At 40.6% G+C, this 22,818-nt stretch overlaps 1 protein-coding gene and 1 non-coding gene across 2 annotated transcripts in view; one reads left to right on the top strand and one right to left on the bottom strand.

Annotated features, from left to right (window-relative positions):
• LOC131032552 (CSC1-like protein HYP1) overlaps nucleotides 1-22,818 on the bottom strand; it is a 326,093-nt gene that overhangs the window by 173,947 nt on the left and 129,328 nt on the right. Inside the window, exons 3-4 of the mRNA XM_057963567.2 lie at nucleotides 16,790-16,853; nucleotides 16,157-16,366 (exon numbers count right to left, since the gene is read on the bottom strand). Coding sequence (XP_057819550.2) covers nucleotides 16,157-16,366; nucleotides 16,790-16,853 — 274 coding nt within the window. The remainder of the gene's footprint in view (nucleotides 1-16,156; nucleotides 16,367-16,789; nucleotides 16,854-22,818) is intronic.
• Nucleotides 10,313-10,383, top strand: TRNAT-AGU (transfer RNA threonine (anticodon AGU)). Its single transcript has one exon. It is a non-coding gene; the product is annotated as a tRNA-Thr (tRNA).

The following is a 22,818-nucleotide window of genomic DNA, read 5'->3' on the forward strand; positions in this document are numbered from 1 at the left end:
TGACTGTCCTATACTTTTATACATCGATTATCTACAAGAAACTTGGAGCACAGCATCTGTTTGGGTGCTTGGGAAGAACATGGGTCATTTCTTGACTGTTGGAGGATGGCTTAATGATGAGATACTATCATCGTTGTTCATTAGAGGCACCCCTTATATCATCATAGGTCTGATTTTCAGATTTATGGGAGCTATCCTAGTCTACATCAGCAGCATAGGATGGACCACTATGTCCTTTATTGCACCTATGATGGAGATTTTGCATATCCATAAGAGATCAACCAGAGTTGAAGAGTTGTATGCTAATACCTCTTCAAGCCAATTCTATCTTCCTATAATTGGTGGATATGATAGAGTTTTGATATTTATATCAAAGTGGTGTAACATCAGCATGGTGGATTTTTCTTGAGGATGATGTTTGCCCTCTCGGGTAAACGGTTAAATGCAGAAAGTAAATGCACCAGCCTCTGTATTAATTCCACAGTCCATGTACAATAAGTGCTTATAACATTACATCTGACACGACCAACATGATCATACTTCGAAGAAAAGGTACACAATATATAATACCCGAAGGGGTACGACACAACCATTGCGACTCCAACTACCTACCCATTGGCTAAGTAACTGACCGCCATAACTCATTATTACCAACGACAACATAAACATAATATGACAACATAACATAGTGATTATTCCCGTCAACATCATCCCCCCCAAGAAAAGAAGTCGACTCCGACGACTTAATACAAATTAGAGATGAACGGCAGGAACTACTGACGCCAGTCGGGCTTGGATCTTATACACTTGCTGCGTCCTCGCCTAAAAACCCTTTTCTGCTACCATCCGATGCTCAAGTGCGGATTTCACCAATATTGCTTCCTTTGCCATCACAGTCCTCCTGTGCCTAACCCAAACTTGTCTGCAAAACACGTTTTTCAGTCTCAGCTTCCACCAACTGCTACTCAATTGATACTGTCTCCCTAGCCAATTTGTCCTCGATAGCCACCCGTGCTGCTCTCCCGGCATCCAACTCCTGGGTACGCTGAACTAAGTCTCACGAGACTATTGCCTCCAACCTGGTGGTCAGCTCCTCCCGAGCCCTCTGTGCATCCACCACGGCAACCTCACGTCCAGCCGAGACATACTCCGAGTTCCTCAAAGCGTACCTATCCTGCCTAGAGGTGGCCACAATCCGCTGGCACAAATGCTAGGAGACACCTCAAATCCTCCATCACACTCCCCAAAGGCCAAAAACTGAACTAAATAACTCCCTAGTGTCATTCAACTGCGCGGACTTGCAATGCCTTCCCTCAAACTCTGTTTGTTCCCAACCTCCAAATCCGTCTCCCTCTACAGCTTATGGCTTCCCCACCAATGCTTAGCTGCAGGCTTCTTTCTCACAGTACGGACAACCACAACACTTCCCGTGGTATTCTGTAGCTCAAAAATAAACTGGGGGTCTGGGGGCAACTCCCCCAGCGGGGTCGAGGGGCAGCGCCCCCGCGGGGTCGAGGGGCAGCACCAATTTACAACCTTCAGAACCACACAAAAGTCCATGGCGCGCATCATTTCTGTGATATTTTATGATGTCAAAACCCTTCTTCTACACTCCAATATTTTCAGTGTCTAGGCTCCAGATGTCATCGAATCATTTTTCAATCCGTCGTCGTCGTTTTTTTTTTTGTTTTTTTTTTTTTAAGGCACTGTAATGTCCCCGATGGCACCCCGGCCATACAACCTCCCTGTACGATCAACAATAGCACTGGCACCTCCAATCGTGCGGTTGCTTGGTCTACCTGTGGCAGTCGTTTTGCCCTTACGTGGCTGTGTGGATTGTGCGGGCTTGGTCTCTTTTTTTCTTTTTCCTTTTGCGGCTGCTGCGCGTTGGTGTGCGTAACCCTTGCTGTGCGTGTTGATCGGGCCGTGCGGTGCGTCTTCCTCCTCCTTTATCCCTTGCTGTGTTCTTTTTTCGGCGGTGTGCGGCGTGGTGTCTTTTCCTTGCGGCGTGGCGTCTCTTCCTTCCCTCGGCGGTGTCTTCGTGCAGCATTTTCTATCCTTGCATGGCCTTCGGTGGCTCCCACCGCATGGTGCGACCACCGCACGATGGTTCCACCGTCGGTGGTTCCACCGCATGATGGTCCCACCGCACAGTGGTCCCACCGCACGATGGTCCCACCGCACGGTGGTTCCATCGTACAGTGATGCGGCCTTCGGTGGTCCCACCGTACGGTGGCCGCTTTTTCCCTTTTTTTTTTCTTTTTATTTTTTTTGCAATTGTCTAGAGAGTCTTCGGCTCGGGTCCCCTGTCTCTGGGATCGCCCTTCATCCTTCTCGGTTTTCCTCGCCCAAAAGTCTCCTGCTGTGGTCTTGTGCTTCTTGAGTCGCCTACCTCGCCTCTCAGGTCCCCTTCCATCCGCTCAAGTCCCCCTTTGGGCTCTCGGGTGTCCATCCGGCCTCTCGGGTCCCCTGCGCGCTTCGCGTGGTAGGGTTTCAATTTGGGCCTATTGGTGGCAAGTTTATTTTCCATGGCCATCCGAAGACCTGGAACCACAAATTCTACAGAGACCATGGTCTCCTTCCCGTACATAAGAAGAAGAAGGATAATAAAGATTTTGAAGGCTGCGGCCTTCCACACAGGGTTCCAATCATTGCCGACACTCTTCGGATTATTTACGTTGTCAGGGTTTGGGGCGTCTCCCTTCCAATATTCTCTGTATTCCGACAGGTACACCTTTGTTGGTTGCTCTGGTTCCTCTACTTCAAGCCTGTAGCTTTGGAACATTTTGTAATCCTCCATTTGCCAGTGGAAGAGCCTGTTAAGTGAGCATACCTCATCTTCAGAACATCCCTCTAATTCGAGCACCCCTTCACTATTCGGCTCCATCACGTTCTTGCCCTTGTTTTCATCGAGACCCCCTTCCCCTTTATTAGAGTCCTCTGAGTCTGAGTCTGAAGAGGCGAGCTCTTCGCCGACATCTTGGGTGTGTAGGTCAATGGTATATTTCCGCCCTCCCTTCTCCATCGAAAGTGTATTTTTCTTCCAGTTGTGGTTTACCCTCGCGTTGATCAACCACGCTCTCCCCAGGATGGCGTCATAGCCTTTCTTCTTCGAGGGAATAACCGCGAAATCTAACAAGAATGGTTGCGTACCAATTGTCACTTGCTGGGCCATCAATAGGCCGAGTGGCTTAATGCCGTGTTGGTCCACTCCCACCAGGTTGAATGTGGGTGGCCATAGGGTGGGCTTCCCCAGCCGCTTCCATGTTTCTTCTGGTAGTACATTCACCCCAGATCCCCCATCCACAATGGTGTCCTTCAGAATGGTCCCACGGATACCCATTTCTACCACAGCTAGGTGTCTACCACTGCTCAAGGCTAGTAACATCGGGTCAGTCGAAGGGCTAACGGAAACCTCCACCTGTGGTGCACTCTTCAAAGCGATGGCGGGAACCCCTACCTGTGGTGCACTCGACGATGCGGTGGCGGGAACCCGTACCTGTGGTGCACTCGACGATGCGGTGGCGGGAACTTGTACCTGTGGTGCACTCGACGATGCGGTGCTTTGCACATTGGTGAGGATGGCAGTCCTCAATTGTGGCATAGAATCTAGAAGGTCTTTTACCTTTATCAGCACCTCCATCTGCAAGATTTGCCCAATGATGTTATTTTCCGCTTCCGTACGGGATGATGTACTCGCCACCTCATTGTCCCGTCGTTCGGTCGTCATCTCACGTTCAATATTGGCCTTTGCCTCCCGTAATCTCTCCTTCTCCGTACGGGGGTCGGGATAAGTGGCTTTTTTCGTCTGGGCGCGGGTGATCGCCAGTACTTCTTTCTCACCAGTCTTCTCAGCCTTCTCAATGTTGAGGAGATTAACCCCTGCCTGCGGGCAATTTGCGTCCTCATGGTCGCCTGGCCCACACCAACGGCAGAGGTGCTGAGGGGTGGCTTCCTTCGTGCAATCACGGGCGAAGTGCCCCCACTGATTACAGGCCCTACATTGGATAATTGGCCGGCCCTTGACGTCATACTGGATACGGCTTCCGTTATTGTTATTGTTGCTATTCCTTCCGCCGCCACGTCTGTTGTCCCGGTATCCTCCAGATGATGCCGTTGTGTTAGTATGTTGGCCGGTACCCGCTAGTGCGGATGTTGTGGCCTGCTCCGTGAACAGCACCTGGTTCATTTGCATACCTCGGGTTTTCATGTTGTATGGGCACTCCTTGGTGGAGTGTCCCATCACTTGGCAAATCTCACAGAATGCCTTCTTTTGGCAAGTACCCTTTGTGTGCCCTTCCTCTTTGCACTCAGTGCACCATATGTCCCCTTCGTTTCGACCAGTGCTTCTCATTATTTTGAATTCCTTTCTCATTCGCTCCATGTCTTTCTGGAGCGCTTGCACCAGTTTGTCAGCCTCGTCATCGCTGCTGCTTTCCTGTGAAGAGTCATTATCCTCGGATGAGGATTTATTACTTTTCTTCTTCTTTGATGTTTTGTGTTCGCTCTCCAGGTCCATCGCCCTATTATAAGCGTTGTCATATGACGTCGGGGGTACAATTTTCATCTTCCTCCGTAGGGAGGATTTCAACCCTTCAACGAACCATCGTTTCTTCAATCCATCTGCGGGTTGGCTTTCCATTTTACCCAAGAGTTCTTTCAGCCTCCGACTGTATGCCCGTACTGTCTCCCTGGTACCTTGTTTGGTACTGTATATCTCCGTTACAATTTCATTGTCATCACGGAGCAACCGAAACTCCCCCGTGAATTCCTTCTTTAGATTGGCCCACGTGGCCACTTTTTGCTTGTCCACATCGGAATACCAATCTATGGCAACTCCTCGTAACGTGGCTGGGAACTGCTATACCCAGTCATCCTGGTCTGTTACTCCGTTGGCAGACCAAATGGTTTCACATGTACGACAGTGCCGTAAGGGGTCTTCCTTACCCTCTCCTGTGAACTTTGGCAATTTTTGTTTACTCGCCATCCCATCGTTGGGTCTCGCTCCTCTAATTCCTTGTGTGCTTGTACCTGGCAATCCTCCGCCTCCTGCAATTGAACCTCCACTCGTGGGTCCTCCGGAAAAAGTTGCTGACACCGAACCAAACAAATTGCCTCCCGTACGGTACCCTTGTGCTCCCTCGGCACCTTCGGTCGTACCGTCACCTTACGGTGTCTCCCTCCGGTTGGTTGTCTACCTCTGGTTGTCCTCTGAAATGGACAAATTCTTTAGCAAGTCTCTGGTTGCGTCGATCAGGTTTAGACTTCGCCTTGTTTGTTCCACCAACTCTTCGCGGCTTCTTACCCTACGGTGGTATTCTGGCGAACTGTAGAGTTCTCCTTCGGCACCCTCCGTGACTCCTTCTGGCAGCCCTAAAACAGTGTAGACAGTGTAGTTCTCTCCGTCTATCTCTGCCTCCGCAACCTCCGTGACACCTCCTGGGTTCCCTTCGGGCAACCCCTCGGCCGGTTGTCCCTCGGCAAGCTGCCTTAGCCTACGCCTTCGTTCTATCTGCTGTCTGAGATTCAACGCGGTTTGTGCCACTTCCCATTCGTCACTCTGTATCTTTTTATTTTTGTCCTTATTTAGTCTATTGGGCATAAGTCACTTCCATACACAGCAAACACACGCCATGGACACAAAAAAACTTTTATTATTTTTATTTTTACTTTGCCTTTCGGCCACAATTTATATCAGCAGTGTGTCGGGATTATTACAAGGTTCAATTTCCTCCTGGCCTGGCGCCATCTCGTTCCGTTTCCCATCGGCTGTTCTCTTCGTAGCGTTGCAGGATTTGTTGTCGTCGCTCTTCCTATGCAATCTCCTCCAGGCGGGCCTGTTGTGCCAGCGATGCCTGTGCAAGCAACCAGGGGAGGTGGTTCATCAACCGGTTTACTGTCGGGCTAACCTCCAGCGCTGTCCACACGGCACTTGGTGGGATTTCTGCCTCCGCCGCTTCTCGTCGAACGTATGTCTGAATGGCTACCTGGAGCAAAATTGAAAATTCTCGCGTTGCCGTGTCTTCTCCTGTATAAAGTTCTGTCCGCGCGTCGTCGGCCTCCGGGTTTACTTCACCAACGGGTAGGGCCATTGTGTCTGTGCGCCATCCGTGTCTTCCGTTCCCGAGTTCGTCTAGGCAGCGGCGCCAAATGTTTGCCCTCGGGTAAACGGTTAAATGCAGAAAGTAAATGCACCAGCCTCTGTATTAATTCCACAGTCCATGTACAATAAGTGCTTATAACATTACATCTGACACGACCAACATGATCATACTTCGAAGAAAAGGTACACAATATATAATACTCGAAGGGGTACGACACAACCATTGCGACTCCAACTACCTACCCGTCGGCTAACTAACTGACCGCCGTAACTCATTATTACCAACGACAACATAAACATAATATGACAACATAACATAGTGATTATTCCCGTCAACAGATGATCTGGAACCCTAGGATCATTCATGTTTTCAGTTGGTTTCAAGCAATTGATTCCAGGATTGCATTAGCATTGCTTCTGGACAAGCAATCTTGGGAAGGGTGGGGCAGTGATGTCCCCATCTTAGCCAGAATCAACAAATCAGGATCAGTCTATTAACGAAGTCCTCGTAGACTGATAAGGATGGGCAGAGGACACTGGACTGATGATTCTCTCCAATTTTAGAGGGCACTTGTAGAGAAAACATGGGTGGAATGAGTCGACAGTATTGTTATCTCCAAGTTGCAAGTCTAAAACTGTATTAAACCCTAGAATATCTCCTCAAAGGCATACATAAGTCTAGAGAGAGAGTGAGGTGCTTCCTTGCCAAGCAGTCATGAGGAGAGAGAAAAAAAAGCAAATTAAAAGAGAGATTAAAGTTGGTGCATAGAATTTCATAATCTCTCCTTGGGCCACTTAAAATATGTTTATAATATTAAGTTTCACCTTTCCTATGTACCTATTCCTAGTGAGAGAGTGAATGGGGAAGAGAGAGAAAAAAGGTTGGTATAAGTGGAGAAAACGTATAACATAACATGTACATCCTAAGTGGCAGAATTGTTATGAGGATAAAGTAACTATAATTTAATTCATTAAATTTGATTGAGGTGTTAGGGTTTTAACCCTAATTAGAGCAACTTGAGGAAAGGTTTTTTAAAGGTCATTGGAGACTCATTTCTTATGCATGTTTTTGCTGATAATTATTTATGCCTCCTTGTGGAGCTTATCAACCTCAGGGAAACTTGGAGATGGAAACCTCCATTGTTCTTGCACATCTACAGCTATGAGAGACCAGCCAAGGGTGTGAGGAGGAACTCTATATCAGGGGTTTCCATTGGGCACCGAAGAAAATAAGTTTTGGTTTGCAAATCTGAAGCCACCTTCTTGCTTGTGTGTATGTCCATACTTCTTGGCTTGGAGGACTTTGTAATATGTTTCTTTTGGTTCATCTTTGCACAGAAGTTAAATTGGCACATGAGAGCATTTTGTGTGAAGATTTAGCAACAGTTTTGAAGAATCTTTTGGACGAATTGAAGAGTTTACATTAGCAGTTGTAGGGAGGTGCTACTTGGCAGGTTGACCCTCCTATCCAGCTCTTTGAAGATCATTTCCACCTCAAACAACGTTCTAATCAGCTACACGTTATAGTCCTATATTTTCCTACACAACAAACAAGTTTGGAGAAGATTGCAGCAGTTAAAAGGGTCTAAAAATCCATCAAATCGGACTTATATCAGGCCACATTGACTGAAGATTTTGGAGTTCATAAACAATCCCCACACAAGGGATAACTACTGTCTATGTACTACAACACCATTGCCCCAGCAGACTACCTTGTGACAACAATTTGGAGAGGAAAGGATCATATTTCTGATCTCTGTGAGCTAATATTTTGAGTAAGCATCTCTTTTCTAAGTGAGTTGTTTATCTGTGTTTTTCATCAAGAGTTCAACTTCTCCTCCTCAACCACCGGATATGTTAGTAGTGGATTAAAGGACTTCTCTGGTTTGTAATAGAACTATCATCAAGAGATTGATGTATTCATTTTCAATAGAATACATGATATGAGCATTAAACTTGAATGTGATTTCAAATCAATTTTTAATCTATCTTTGGTTATTAGAAGAAGGTATTTGTTTTCTTTCTTTCAAAAATTTCAAACAAAAAACAACTACATCTTCTGCAACTTTCGTCTAGCTCTGAAAGATCACATTTAAAGAAAAGACGTAGTATTATTAAATTAATTAAAGAACAAGCAGGTGTTCTTCTCCTACTATTCAGAAATTTCAGTGTCCTAGAGATGGTGGGACATTACAGTCGAAAGTTGAACCTGTTCGTCGCCGTCAACTCTGTCAGAATCCTTGAGTACAGCTCCTGAACCTGCTTCCTACATACAGAAAGAGAGGGAAATTTGTTTTGGATAGGGGTTTGCCTTAAGTCAAACCCTGCTTTAGGAATTAACCTTGAAATTGGAGTAGAAATTGAAATGGAAATCAGTACAAAATGCTTTCCTTTTAAGGGAAAGGTCAAATCTTAAGTAAAATTGCTTTTAAATGAAATATACCTTGAAGTTTTGTTTGATCCTCATGCAAGGGTTTTAGGGTTTCATGTAGAATGTCTTCAAACAAGGTTGATCATGGATGCCATCTTGAATGTATAAACTTGACTTCACTTCTTCTCCAATTCTTGATGAATGACTGATTGCTTGCTCAATTGAATTTGCTAGAGTGTAATTGAGATCTTGATTGAGGTTAGGAGATTAGGTTTTCAAATGAGAGGGAAGACGTCCTTTTATACTTGACTGCTCGAAAACTAATTGAATTTTCAGAGTAGGCCAGAAGTGGATCAATTTTCCCGCTCATTTGAGATGACCACTATGGGGACAAAAAATGGGCCCTAATTGAGAGTCCTGTCAATCAAGACTCAAACTTGGAGGGAAGGCAGAGGAGATGAAAATGCAAGTCTATGGATGGTGTGAGAAAAATCAAAACAGGCAAAAGCCAAAGCGCCAAGGTGAGGTCTAAGCGAGGACGAGATTGTATGCAGATACAATTTACGACGCTATAGATAGCTTGATACTTGATAATAAATGCTTGACACTTTGCAAATGATAGGATACTTGATAATAATTGTACTTGGGGAAATGAATGTATTAAGGATTTTACTTATATGCTTCACTTTAAAATTTGATCAATGGTGGAGATCAATTAGAAAGACCAATGGATGAGAAAATTTGAGAGGGCAGGGCCTAAAAATTAGCACATGGATTGATGAAGTGGAAGAATTAAAAGATATCAAATGCACAAGTCATGGTTAAAGAAATAAATAAAATATTAATTTTATCTATTTTTGGTGAAAAATTAAATAGATTATTCAAAATTTAATAAATTTTGGAAGAGGTGTTAGCTAATGAACTAATTTTGAAAAATATTTAACTATAAAAGAAAATATTTAATTAATATTGGGGGTAAAGTGGTGAATTGATTAAATAATTAAAAACTATTTAATTACGAAGGATAAAAAGAGGAAATATTAGCTTAATTAAATAATTAACAATTACTTAATTACTATGGATAGAGAAGATAATGAGAAGTGTCATGACAAGATGAAAATGCTTAGCCATTTTTAAATGTATACATTCCTTATAAAATTTGAAGTCTAATTATTGAAAACAATTACCAAAACTATTATTAATCACCCCCTTTTGGGTGAAAAACAAAACACTATACAAATTGACAATGGACTATTAATTCCTCTTAACTTCACCAGTTGAGTGAACTTTCCACTTGTCTTTGCCACATCTAGAACCCTCTCCTTGTGACATTGCCATTTAAATTGTGCACCTTTGTGATACTTAGACCTGATTCCTTCCTATGATGAAAATTGACCATGTGATTGCCACTTGAAGGAGCTTTCATTGGCATTCACCAATCTTTTATTTAGATCTGAGTCTCCACTACATCTTTTTTCAATAATAAAGCTATAATCTGCTAAAGGCTTCTTCACCTCCCTTCGGCATATTTCATCCTAGAACAAACTGCAAGCATTGTTAGTTTGAAAAACTAGATCACGTTTTGATTGTTGGTGCTGGAAATAAGCCACACCCAGACCGATGATGGACTGGTCCAAGAGGGGCCAGTAGCTCAGTGGTAGAGCACTCCAGCAGTGATGGAAGGTCCTAGGTTCAGGTCCTAGCTGGTCCATGTCTCAACATGGTATCAGAGCTAGGTCCAGGCTAGGAGCCCCAAGCACATGAGAGGTGTGGCTTAAGGGGGGGTGTTGGTGCTGGAAATAAGCCACACCCAGACCGATGATGGACTGGTCCAAGAGGGGCCAGTAGCTCAGTGGTAGAGCACTCCAGCAGTGATGGAAGGTCCTAGGTTCAAGTCCTAGCTGGTCCATGTCTCAACATTGATGACTTTACAAGTTGACATTTATCACTAGTTATTGGCTACAAACTTGACTATAGACAATTTTTTATAGGGGTACCAAAATAAGTACTAACATAAAACACAAAATGGGTAGCTTTTTGCCCAAGCAACCTTCATAGTTACATTGACTAGGTTTAAAGAACCTTACGGTGAATTCGAACATAACCCACCTATTGTAAAGTTTTATTCAATTGCAATAAAAGAACATATTATATATGTGAGAATTTTATATGATTATATTGTCTAATAATCTGATTGTTTTGTTGCAGGAAGAAGGAGAGAGATCATTAATATTTTTATATGTCTTCTCCAAATGATTCATGTCGGGCTTTATATGTTTAGAAGACCGGTCAATAGATGACTTGACCGGTCATGTCTTTTAGACATGACTGATCAAGGCACCTATTGATCGGTGCACATCTTGATTTCGGTTATGTTTGTTAACTAACATTTAATACTTAACACTCGGTTGAAACGGTGTTAGTTATGATGCTTTGTTAATGGCCCGAATAACTAACATTTAATACTTAACACTCGTGCAGGAACCAATTCCTCTAACTGGATGTGAGGAATCATCTTCGATGGTTACTTCCTCATCATTATCCTCTGTCATGGAGTCTAGCACTTCTCTATACCCTGTAATGTGTCTGGATGAGCCACTGTCGATCACCTAGAAGTTAGACTTATTTGATGCATGGCTTGTAAGTGTTGAGTAGAGGACATAGTTCTGGGAGTCATCTTCTCTTATAGATTTTCCTGCTCTGGCAAATGTGGCTTGTTTGGCTCTCTCTGGACATTTTGCAACAAAGTGCCCAAACTTATCGCACCTATAGCATTGAATATGCGATAGGTCTCTCTTTGAAGTGTTCTTGCCTTGATGACCCTTCCTCTTCCTAAATTGCTTCTTCTTGGTTGTCTTATTTGTTTTAGTATTTAGAACTTGAAGGTCTTCGTCTATGTTGTCTTAGTATTTAGAAATTGCTTCTTCTTGGTTGTCTTATTTGTTTTATTCCCATCTTGTTCAATCTTGATTCTTCTTGGAGACAATCGTCCCTTAATCTTTCACACTTAGGATACTTGGACCTTGCACTGATGCCTTGGACGAATGTACTCCATCCACTAGGCAACCCATCTAAAGCAATGAGTGTTAACTCTTTGCTTTGGATCTCGTAATCCAAAGTTGCTAGTTCATCTCTTAGAATTGATATCCGCATAAAGTAGGCATTGATTGTCTCCCCCTTGTTCATGGTGATATGATTTATTTCTCGTTTTAATGCCAGAGTTCGACTTGCATTTGATATCTCAAATGTGCTTTCAAGTGCTTTGAACATTTTATAGGCTGTCTGATGTTTTCTTATGATGGGCATTATGTTGTTTCTCACCCCATCAACTATTATTTTGATGGCCTTTTCATTTCCCTCAATCCATGCTGTTTTGTCAGGTTCATTTTCAGGTTGATCATTTTTAGTTTGAACAAATGAATCCACTTTGTTCTCCTTTAAGATCATCTGGATTTTGAACTTCCAGGCTGAAAAATCATTGCCACCTCCGAGTCTGTCTTCGAATCTGATAGCGTTGGCCATTGGAGAAATGTGATGTAGTATATGACCTTGTCCTTAAATTATTCACAAAATTGAATAGCCTCAAGTTCGATCAACTTGGCTCTGATACCATGTAAAGTTTTATTCAATTGCAATAAAAGAACATATTATATATGTGAGAATTTTATATGATTATATTGTCTAATAATCTGATTGTTTTGTTGCAGGCATAAGGAGAGAGATCATTAATATTTTTATATGTCTTCTCCAAATGATTCATGTCGGGCTTTATATGTTTAGACGACCGGTCAATAGATGTCTTGACCGGTCAGACATGACCAATCAAGGCACCTATTGATCGGTGCACATCCCGATTTCGGTTATGTTTGTTAACTAACATTTAATACTTAACACTCGGTTGAAACGGTGTTAGTTATGATGCTTTGTTAATGGCCCGAATAAATGTTTATCCGGATAACAATAAGCATTACATATGCTATCGGGTTAATACCCCGATAGCATATTAATGCCGATTCATAAATGAATCGACATTAATGCTATCGGGTTACTGGCCCGATAGCATTTAGATCGACGCTTAACTATGTTAAGCAAGTCGTCAATCTTTATCCAATGTCAATATCATAATCATGATCAATGTTATAATCTGATAAACATATTCAGTTCGGAAAGCATAAATCAGATAATCTAATAACATAGATGAGTAAACCAAAACAGAATAAAGGAGATTAAAGGGTTAGGAAAGTCTTATCTTGCAGAAGCTACTAATGCATTAACACTATCACTATAAATAATCTACATAAAACTATTACTCACAGCGACTTGCATAAATAATATAACATGAAAAAATGTGAAAAACATAACAAAATAACTTACTTACATTACATACAAAAATTGTTGTGTTTTTAACACAACAAAACAGAAAAGAAGCATGGTCAACTCACAATAATACATATAAAGATGGAAGAATATTATCCATTGTAGGATTGTGGAAACATATGATACGATTATACGGAGGAGATAAAGCAAAACAAACATATAGGAAGGGAAACACATCTCATTCATTGAATCCCAAGAATAATGACAACAAAAATAGAGCAGAATAATAATTAGGATATAAGATTATTGAGTCAGGACTCTGTTGTGCGTTGCGCACACCTCGCCCCTTTACTTTACAGGGGACCCCCATTTTTTGCCGTCTGCCCGTTTGAAAGTGAGAAAGAGATGGGTCTGTGAAAATGACCCTCCAGGCCGAAATTGGCAAAATCACCATCTAGGCCGAAAATCGGCAAAATGACCCTCCAGGCCGGAATTGGCAAAATCAACATCCAAGCCGGAATTGGCAAAATCACCATCCAGGCCGAAATTGGCAAAATGACACTCCAGGCCGAAATTGGCAAAATGACCCTCCAGGCCGAAATTGGCAAAATCACCATCCAGGCCGAAATTGGCAAAATCACCCTCCAGGCTGAAATTTGTAAAATGACCCTCCAGGTCGAAATTGGTAAAATGACCCTCCAGGCTGAAATTGGCAAAATGACCCTCCAGGCCGAACTTCAATAATTCAAAATGGCATTCCAAGCCGAAAATCACTAACGAATGGAGGGGCATTTTTCATTAAGTTTGCAAAAAATGACTTTGGCCCGAAAATACTAATATGAGAAAGGGGCGTTAAACTAGAACTTTTCAAAAGTGCCTTCTAGGCCAAAAATCGCAAATATGAGGGAAGACGTCAATCTCTCCAACCTTTTCAAAATGGCATTTTGACTCGAAGATCGCGAAAAATGAATGGAAGGGCGTTTTAACTTAAAACGTTCCAAGGTGACACAATTAGATAAATCGCGGAGGTAAAGGTAAAACTTATAAGATAAAATCCCGTGCAGTTTGGTGTAAATACCCAAGTTCGGCTAAAGAGACATAAAGCATTTAAAAGAAGTAAATCTTTCGCAGTTCACCTCTCCAGCCGAATTTTGTCTAAATAGGAGAGCGAATCAAGAAGACAGATCGAACTTTATATAAGAAGTGGGAGATTCAAAAGATACATCTCACAAAGAGCTTCTCAAGGCCCGAACCCCACAAGACGAAGCCAGACGTTAAAATTTAATATTTGTTAAATTAAATTATTTAATTTTTCAAATTAATTTATTGAAGTGAAATCAATTGATTGTTTGCAGGACGTCATCAGAAGAACCAGGAGAAAGCCTGAAACGACAAAGCCAAGCACTGAGCTGAAGAGGAAGATGCAGGAAAAAGAGCGCGAGATCTTAACCGGGCATTGGGAACCGTGCCGCTGAACAAAGATGAAGTCCACCACCGGGACCAAAGAACACTCCGAATGCGGCAAGTCTATGCATTCTCAAGAAAAGTGCACAACTGGATTTAATTCCAAAAGTTCAATTTCTGAAAACTGAAATTGTTTTATAGTAAAACTGCCTGTGGGCCCCACTCAGATATTTTGAAAGAAAGGGGAAACAAGTCAGTTGTGGACAACTATTCCCAACCACCAAGAAGACCAAATTAATGCCAAACAATTGTAGGCAGCTGAGGATAGTGGTTGGATAGATGACTAAGAGTTTAATGGACATGGGTTAAGGTTGCCAGTCTCTGGAAGGCAGATCAGGACCGTTGGATGCAGTTAATCCTGCCCTTCGATTCAAAATTGTAAATTCTATAAAAGGCAGAGGCCTTTCTTTTGTAAAGGGTTAGAATTTTGTTGGTTAGAATTTTGTAGTTAGATTTTAGAGTTAGAATAGGTTAGATTTTAGGCATAGCATAGAGATGCTGCAAATTTTTTGTAATGGCAGCTGAAGCAAATATATGAACATGGAAATATGGTGTTTGTTGTCTTTGTTTTAGTCTGTTTGCATGGTTTCTTTCAGCCGGTTAATTTTAGAGTGCAGGGATTTTAATGGTGAAGTGTGGAGGGGTATTTGATGCAATTTTGGTTCATACCATTGCGGGTCTGCTGATTGTAGGTCACTGTGCATGGTTAGTCTAAACCCAAACTGTGCTTAGTTCAACTGCATGTGTTCGTCTTAAGTTGCGCCAGAATTGGGTACCTAAAACGAGTGTCTCCGGTCTGAAAATCCTTCATCCCTTGGAGCTTGCACCGTTTTTGTCTAGTTGTGAGGGTATCTCTAGCGAAACAAGAACCGGTTTATTGAAATCTGTCTACCCGCTACATCAGTTGTTATCATCCTTGTCCTTAGGCTTCCTGAACCCTTCCCTTTTGATTTTATTTCATAGTCTGAGAATCACAGCAAACCACCTTGTTGCAAAACGTAAGTCCCCTTGTGCTCCCAACAAATGACAACGATCGTTGAGCTATCCTGCAGTCAAGACCTGACAATCGGAACCTTGAGGTCATCCCCATTGATCAAATTGAAACAGCATTAGGGATTTCCTTATCTCAAGAGAGGATAGGATACTCGGTGATATCATTCTATTCTGCGTTGGCCAAATGGAGTTTGCAGTGATGCGACTTTAGACACATCAATAGACTCCTATATCAGATAAGAAGCATAATCTCTGAGTATTTACTATATTAAGACAATTTGTATAAATTATTCAATCGCCTCCAACATATGAAACTCTACGTAAGTGATCATCCAATGTAGTTTCCATCACCATCAAGTCTAAGCTCAATGTCAGTGCATGCAGTTAAAGTAACAAACTTACTATCAATCCTCTCATTCTATCTTGTAGCCTCTTATCCTTTTTGGACGAATTTTTGAATCCCTGGTTATAAATCGACATTAATCTAGTTTCTTGATAGTTAATTGTCCTCAAAACTCTTATATTTCTATCTAAATTAAAACAAAATCAATACTCTTAGTTGATTTAATTTTTGTTAAAATATCCATAAGAGAGACTCAAGAAATGTATCAAATACTCTTGAAATGAAAGAGGATAAGACGCATTTGTTTTCTGGTTCTACATTTTACAAAAAAGACATAAGCCACTTTTGTGAGTGGTTTTAAAGTTTAACCAAAATTAAAATGTCATTGCAAATCACATGCATATGTATTCAAATGGAGAAAAGATTTATATACAAGAAAAACATAATAGAAACATTTTATTTCAAACTGACGAAGTTTTGCAACAGAACATATATTTGTGAAAACAATCAAGTATTTACTATTTAGAGGATTGTCACAAAAATGCTAGTTGGAAAAGATCCTCACCATGAGTGCCTGCAGTTTTCTTGTGTGGTAAACCATTTGATGTGAAAGATAAGTTGAAGGATGGTACTGAGTGAAAAATTCCTCCACTGTTTCACTCATAGTATGCTGATGAACCTTGGGTATACCACGAACAAGAATTGTAAAGTGATTTGCTTGAGGAGGAGTTGAATAGAAATAAGCAAACCGTTTTTCTGCAATACCCTTGTATTCCTGTGAACAACCATGTTATTAGAATCACTAACTCAACTAACCAAGTTTAATTATAATCTTACACCTCTATTCCATCATGACAATGAGATTTAAAAGGCACTTGATTGTGCATAAATGAACCTTCCTTGCAGGAACACTAAATTCATTTCCTTAACTTCTTTTATCTTGCATTATTTCTTCATTAATATCTTGCAACACTTACAGTGAGTCTCCTGTGATAGAATTTCCCTAACGCAATATCGATGGCACACATTGATAATTTACCAAGCAAAAAGAACTGTTTCATAAATGCATAAAAAAAGCCACCAAAATGTCCCAGAAAACAAATTTAATATTTTAAACCATATGTTGGAAGGCAGTGCCTTCGCAATGCACTGCATATACAATTTGAAAGCACACTGCATGAGTGTCAAAAGAACTTACCAAATAAAGAAGAGAACAAGCAGCTCCTGAAATAAGATAAACAGCACAAAAGTGTACCCACAGCCTGCATCCAAAGTACCCACGTGTCAAACTAAAATTAAAAAGGGTCCTCTACAATATTCAGAAATGAAAACAAGAGAAACTTCAATGAGAAAAACCACCTCTATAGAGACAAAAAATTATAACCAAAGCCTATAGCCTATCAACAAACATGGCTAAAATTTTAAGGGGCAAAATGCTATATTAATTTCTTAACTCTCCTGGTTGTTCAACAATTTTTTGAAGATCAGAAAACACAGATAAGATAGTGCACAATACAGAGAGTTGTTTTCAATCCTGGTTTCTTTTAGAAGTAGCCTATAAAAACAACTGATTTCAATTCTTCACTGTATTTTTTATTTTTCCATTGTCTATTCTTCAGAGTATCCAAAACTGCAACTACCACCACTTCCAAGGTTACCCAGCCACTCCACTGCCTTATACCTCCAATCTGCTTTGAGAAACACTTGAATCTTATTTATTTTTCTTCAAACTGTATGATCGGGGACATTTTATTAAATGTTTGATAAGAATGTGATTTCTCTCACAGTGCTACACCTCCACTTATCCACTCAGCACCTTCTGCTTCCAGCACCAACCAGCAATAGCAGAGGAAATCAGTTGTATTCAAGCCAGGGTGCCAAAAATAGTAAAAGAATAATAAGAAACTGCAAGATACATTTGATAAAATTGTTTTTCTTTACCAAAAGAATTTACAAAAGAGGTAAACTATCCCAGAAATGTTGAGGAAACAGCTTATATGTATCTAGCAGTTCCCAGAAATTGCTCTGAAGTTTCTTGGAGATTTCAAGAAACAGCTGGGAAATTCGGCCAATTTTGGAGGTCTTTTCATCTCTTAAGCTCAAACTTGAAAATGAAGAAGAGCTTGACAGCTAAAAAATAAATAGAATGTTGAAAGATAATAAAACAGAAAAAGAAAAACTGAAATTTGTCTAGATTCTACAGATACTCCAATGACCATTGAAGCAGAAAAAACCATCTTATTCACAGGGAGAGGTTAATCAATGAAGGTTTGTCTCTTATTATTAACTTTCCCTTGAGTAAAATTTGAAAATTTCATTCCAACTAAAGAAAGGCGATCTTGAGGCAAATGCATGAGCCATAACTAATGAATTGTGAGCAATTTCCATGTTATTTGTTGCTTCAACATGAAATCAATTTATCATAAAATGAAATGAAATTTATGTTTTTCTTCTTTAATCAAAATTGCCAATTACTAATCATTCATCTCATTCTCTTCCTATATTGTGAGATTGTCCAGATTTCTCTTCTCTTACCTGAAAGAGAGATCAAAAACTCTCCTAGATCAAATCTGCTCACACCCTTAGGTTAGCACATGCACATGGGGAGGCCATGGCCTCTACCAAGCCTCACCAGCCTTCCTTCAAAGAAGCAGTAACAGGAAAAAGATCTCAGGTCTCCAGGATGGTCTGATGCAATATCTCCACCAGCAGACAAGGAAGATCGTAGTCAAACCAAATTTCCATGCTGTAATGGAAAATGGCTGCTACCAGCTCATTGGTAACCCCCATAAATCTACTACCAAATTGAGAACGCGGAGCAAAGGTGTAGTCAGCGTACAATGCCTATTGTTATGTTCAATAATATTGGTTATCCGGCAATGTATTAATTGTCCAAATTAAGTTGTCACTCTCAGGTAGTTGTATGTGTCGGTTGGTCGATGGTAGTGTTCCTCTAGCAACCATCGGGTCCTTTAAATATGTTGTATACTATCAAGGAAAGGAGTAGGATAGAGTCAGATCAATTGTAATCCTTGGCTAACCATCTATGGTCTTCTTCTCTGTAATAATTTCATGTGCGAATAAAGATATATTTTACTCCTGTATCTGGTATGTATTGTCATCTTATTTATTATTTCTTGTATTTAATTTATCAGATATAGCAGTAAACAAAATGCTCAAGTAACTACAGGCTACAAGAAAGGTCCTTAATACGCAAAGTAATGGGACCCTACCTGGTCCCAAAGGATCTCAAGTTATTGGTCTATGACATGATGGCAATCTTTGACTCCATAGCAGAGAGAGATGCAGTAATCCAATGAGAACCTTCGTTTCTCAATAAGGCTAAATTCTTATCAAAGCATGTCCTGCTGCTTCAAATCCAACCCAACACTGTCCAAGTGATTTCTGGGGAGAAGCAACTCTCTGAAGAATCAGCAGTGCAATAGGTATACATCTTCCAGTCTGTGAACTCATAATGAAGCATAAAATCCTAAACTGTTCAAGAATCTTTCAATGTAAACTTAGAGCCTTTGGAGGAAGCATTAGACCTTTGCCAATCAATCCCTCTGTTATTCTAGGACCAATCATGTTTTTTTGTAACTGTAACGGTTCTAAAAATCAAGGTTATTTTAAGACCATAAGAGTTCTATCAATCATAGGTGAGAAACTCAGACTTGGTAATAACCTGGCTGACCTGAACAAATTTGAAAACTCAGACTCAGCAAAACTCAGGCAAAAGAAATTCTGAATATTAAAAAACACACAAGGTTGTTTAAAAAAATTCAAAAGAATGCATGCTACTGAATTAAGGGAACATACTACTGATTATTGGTGAACAACAGTTTACAACTTTGTCATGGGTAGTTGTAGACCAACTAATATTTTTGCTTCCCGATACAATAAAATCATTATCATTGAATGAGATGCTTTTAAACAGTGGTTCTCACTTTTGGCTTCTATATGTCATGCCCCACCTAAGGTTAGTGCTTTCTAAGTACAAATCCCAGCACTAAATAAACTAGACATCTGAAGGTTTAGGGCTGACCTAGGATTTAAGGGCAAACAGTGAAGATGATCACTAAATAACTATGGGACAACCCCTCTGACCTAGGCATCCAAATAGGGCATGCAACCAAAATTAAACAAAGTCATTGTTGAGGCCGACCTCCTTGACCTAGGCGTCCAAATAGGGCATGCAAACAAAATTAAACAAATTCATGGTTGAGGCCAACCTCTCCTAGCATTGGCCCCCACCTTTTGCAAAGGGATTTAAATTAATTTAAATAAATTATTTTCTGGCCAACCCTACCTTGGTTCTAGCACGCCCATCTTGGGCAAGGAAAATTAAAATTAATTAAAAAATAAGTTTGGCCGACCTGATTAGTAGGGTTGCATCTTTTGGTTGAAGGGTATAAAAGGAAGGTTATTATAATTCATTTGGGCATCAATTCATTGCAAAAACAATTCCTAAATAAGAGCAGATTCGCAGCAGAAAGAAAGCAGATAATTGGAGCAGATTTCAGGAGGAGTTATTTCAGATTCTTGTGCATACATTGAAGAATCAATTGCAGGTCTAATAGTTAAATTGATCAAGAGAAAACTGGAGTACACACTAGTGCATACAAAAGAGCAGATTAATAGCAGCAATCAGCCCATAAGATCATATCAGAGTTTGCCATTTATTACAGAGAGTAGTATTCTTGTTTCCCTTGTGGTATGCATGAATATGTGTGCTTGATATGTATAGTTGATGTATGGTTGTAATATGTGTGTATAACAGTGATCCATGGGGATGCGTCCCCCCCCCGGGCCCACATCTCCGAGATGGGGATGTCTCCGAGACTGGGAGACGGGGACATGGTGTCCCCCGCTGTCCCGCCACCACCGCCAAAGATGCAAAGACATCTCGGCATCTCTTGAGGAGCGCAGAGACATGCAAAAGTCTCCCGTCTGAACACTTAAAAAAGCATTTAAGTTTATTTTGAGCGAATTTTTTGGGTTTGGAGGTTAACCTAATTTGATGTGGACCCCACCCATGCCCCCTATGCATTACAAAGGCCCTAAAATTATTGATTTCACTCACATTTCTATTTCTGATATTTTTTATCAACAAGGTGAAGAGAAAAAACTCAGAAAAGAGTGATTCAAGGAGTGAAAAGAGTGAGCGCAAGTGTAAGAGGAGTGAAAAGGAGCAAGAAGAGGAGGTAGGTTATTTCTTGTTTTATGTTTGTTTCATTTTCTAATTTTCGGTTTTCTTTTTTTTTCTGTTGTTTAAACTTATTTTTTCTTTGATTAATTTCAAAATCAGATTTGATGTTGAATCTTGAGGGCAAAATGATGAATGGATCATTTTTCCCTCAAGATTAAACATCAAATTTTAAATTTTAAATTTTGTTTTCAAAATTGAAATTTGTTAAACTAGACTGAAACTACATGATTATTGAATTTCTTTTTTATTTTTATTTTGTGAAACGCAGTGTCACTATCACAATGAGCTCTCATGACATGAGTGAGGATGAAATGGAAATCCATTCTCGTAGTGGAAATGATTCAGATTATGAACCTGAGGCTAAGGTGGGTGACCATGGGGCTGATCCTAGAGCCCAATCTAGTTCCATGGCAAGGGCACCAACTAGTACAGGTAATAGACACCCCTGTTTGCCACTAAATTTTTGTACTTTTCTCTTCTTCTATATTACTCAGTAATTATGTCAAACAGTTAGCATACATTCATTTCTACAAATATTACTTGCTGGTCTGGGTTTTGTAATACTCCCAAAATGATGGATAAATATATATAACAAATTGCAACACAAACTGATAACTGAGAATATAAACATTCAAAAAATTCCAAGTTCTGAAAATGCAATCTGATTTTTCAGTTCAAACTTCATTAAAAATATTTCAAACATTACATTTCAGATTAAGATGTTATGTGGACCTGGTAAGATTTCCAGCTTGTAGTCTTCAAATGTTCAGGTCCTTTGACAACATACAATGCTTGTCATAAAATATATGATACTCTCATCAAATCTGTTCCAGCATTACCAGAAATATACCAGCAAACTTACACATCCAAGTAAGGGAGATTAGGGCCTCCAAAGTGCAGTCTTCAATCTATGTAGAGGACGGCTGCCTGTAGCAGTAATTCCTAGCTAGAAACACCCTCAAATAAGAATTAGCAGTCTTCCAAATCTACACGGACAGCCCTAGCAATCATACCTTAAACCTGGGTAGAAATACGGCCAGCAGATCACTATTAAGATGGTACAGCTCAATTCTGCCTTACTATGGCCAATAATGACTCCCAATCTGATGTTCTAATAACTCCAGCAATGCAGCAGTTTGTTCTCAGCAGACAACTGATATGGACGGCCAGCAATAGTCTTCCTATTCTCTTCTAAGTTGCCCTCAAACACTTCATACAAATCTGATTTGCATATCGAACTTCAACCAGCAATTAGGAACCTGTTGTGACGTATTCACACATCGCCCCATTGCAAATGGGGACCCCTACTTTTTTTGCTTTCTAGGGTTTGCTTTCTAGGTCTTTTAGGGTTTTGTCTATTAGCCTTTGCATGCTGAGTGTTGCCAGAGGGATCACTAAGATAGCAGGCTTTGTTTTAGCTAAAGGTGAGTCAATGGATGCTCCGGGTTAGGGTCATCTTTGAAAGTCTTCCTTAGGACAAAATTTTTCTCTTGTTGCTAATTGTGTCTTGTTTGAGTTTGAGGAGGTCAATGAAGCTTGGTGAGTGAATATCATCTTTGAAGGTCTGAGTTAAGTCAAATTGGTGAGTGATGAAGTTCGGAATGTAATCCTAATCCTCAAATGTCCTGAATTTTGGCTAAGTCTGGAATGTCATCCTGATCTTGAAATTTGACTAAGTCTGGAAAATTGAAGAATCCTCCAAAAACTAGATTCTGCATTATAACTCCTGGAGGTCCGAAACCACTCTCAAACATCCTGACAGTATATATGGAATATAACTTAAAGTATAAGATCTTATACTTAAATGTTATATTCCATATATGAATCCTGACAGAGAGTCCAAAATGTCAAATTTCGCTCTTGACCCTTCCAAAGGGTCCAGAGCGAATTCCTCTATAGGACACTCTACTTTGATCCAAACTTAGAACTAACTCATTCCGAGGCATTATCGAGGGCAAAACACTTATTTGGAATGAAGAAATATGAAAATGAAGTCAGGATTTGAGCATAAGGAGGAA

Source organism: Cryptomeria japonica, chromosome 3 (genome assembly GCF_030272615.1).
Source record: "Cryptomeria japonica chromosome 3, Sugi_1.0, whole genome shotgun sequence".
Lineage (NCBI taxonomy): Eukaryota > Viridiplantae > Streptophyta > Pinopsida > Cupressales > Cupressaceae > Cryptomeria > Cryptomeria japonica.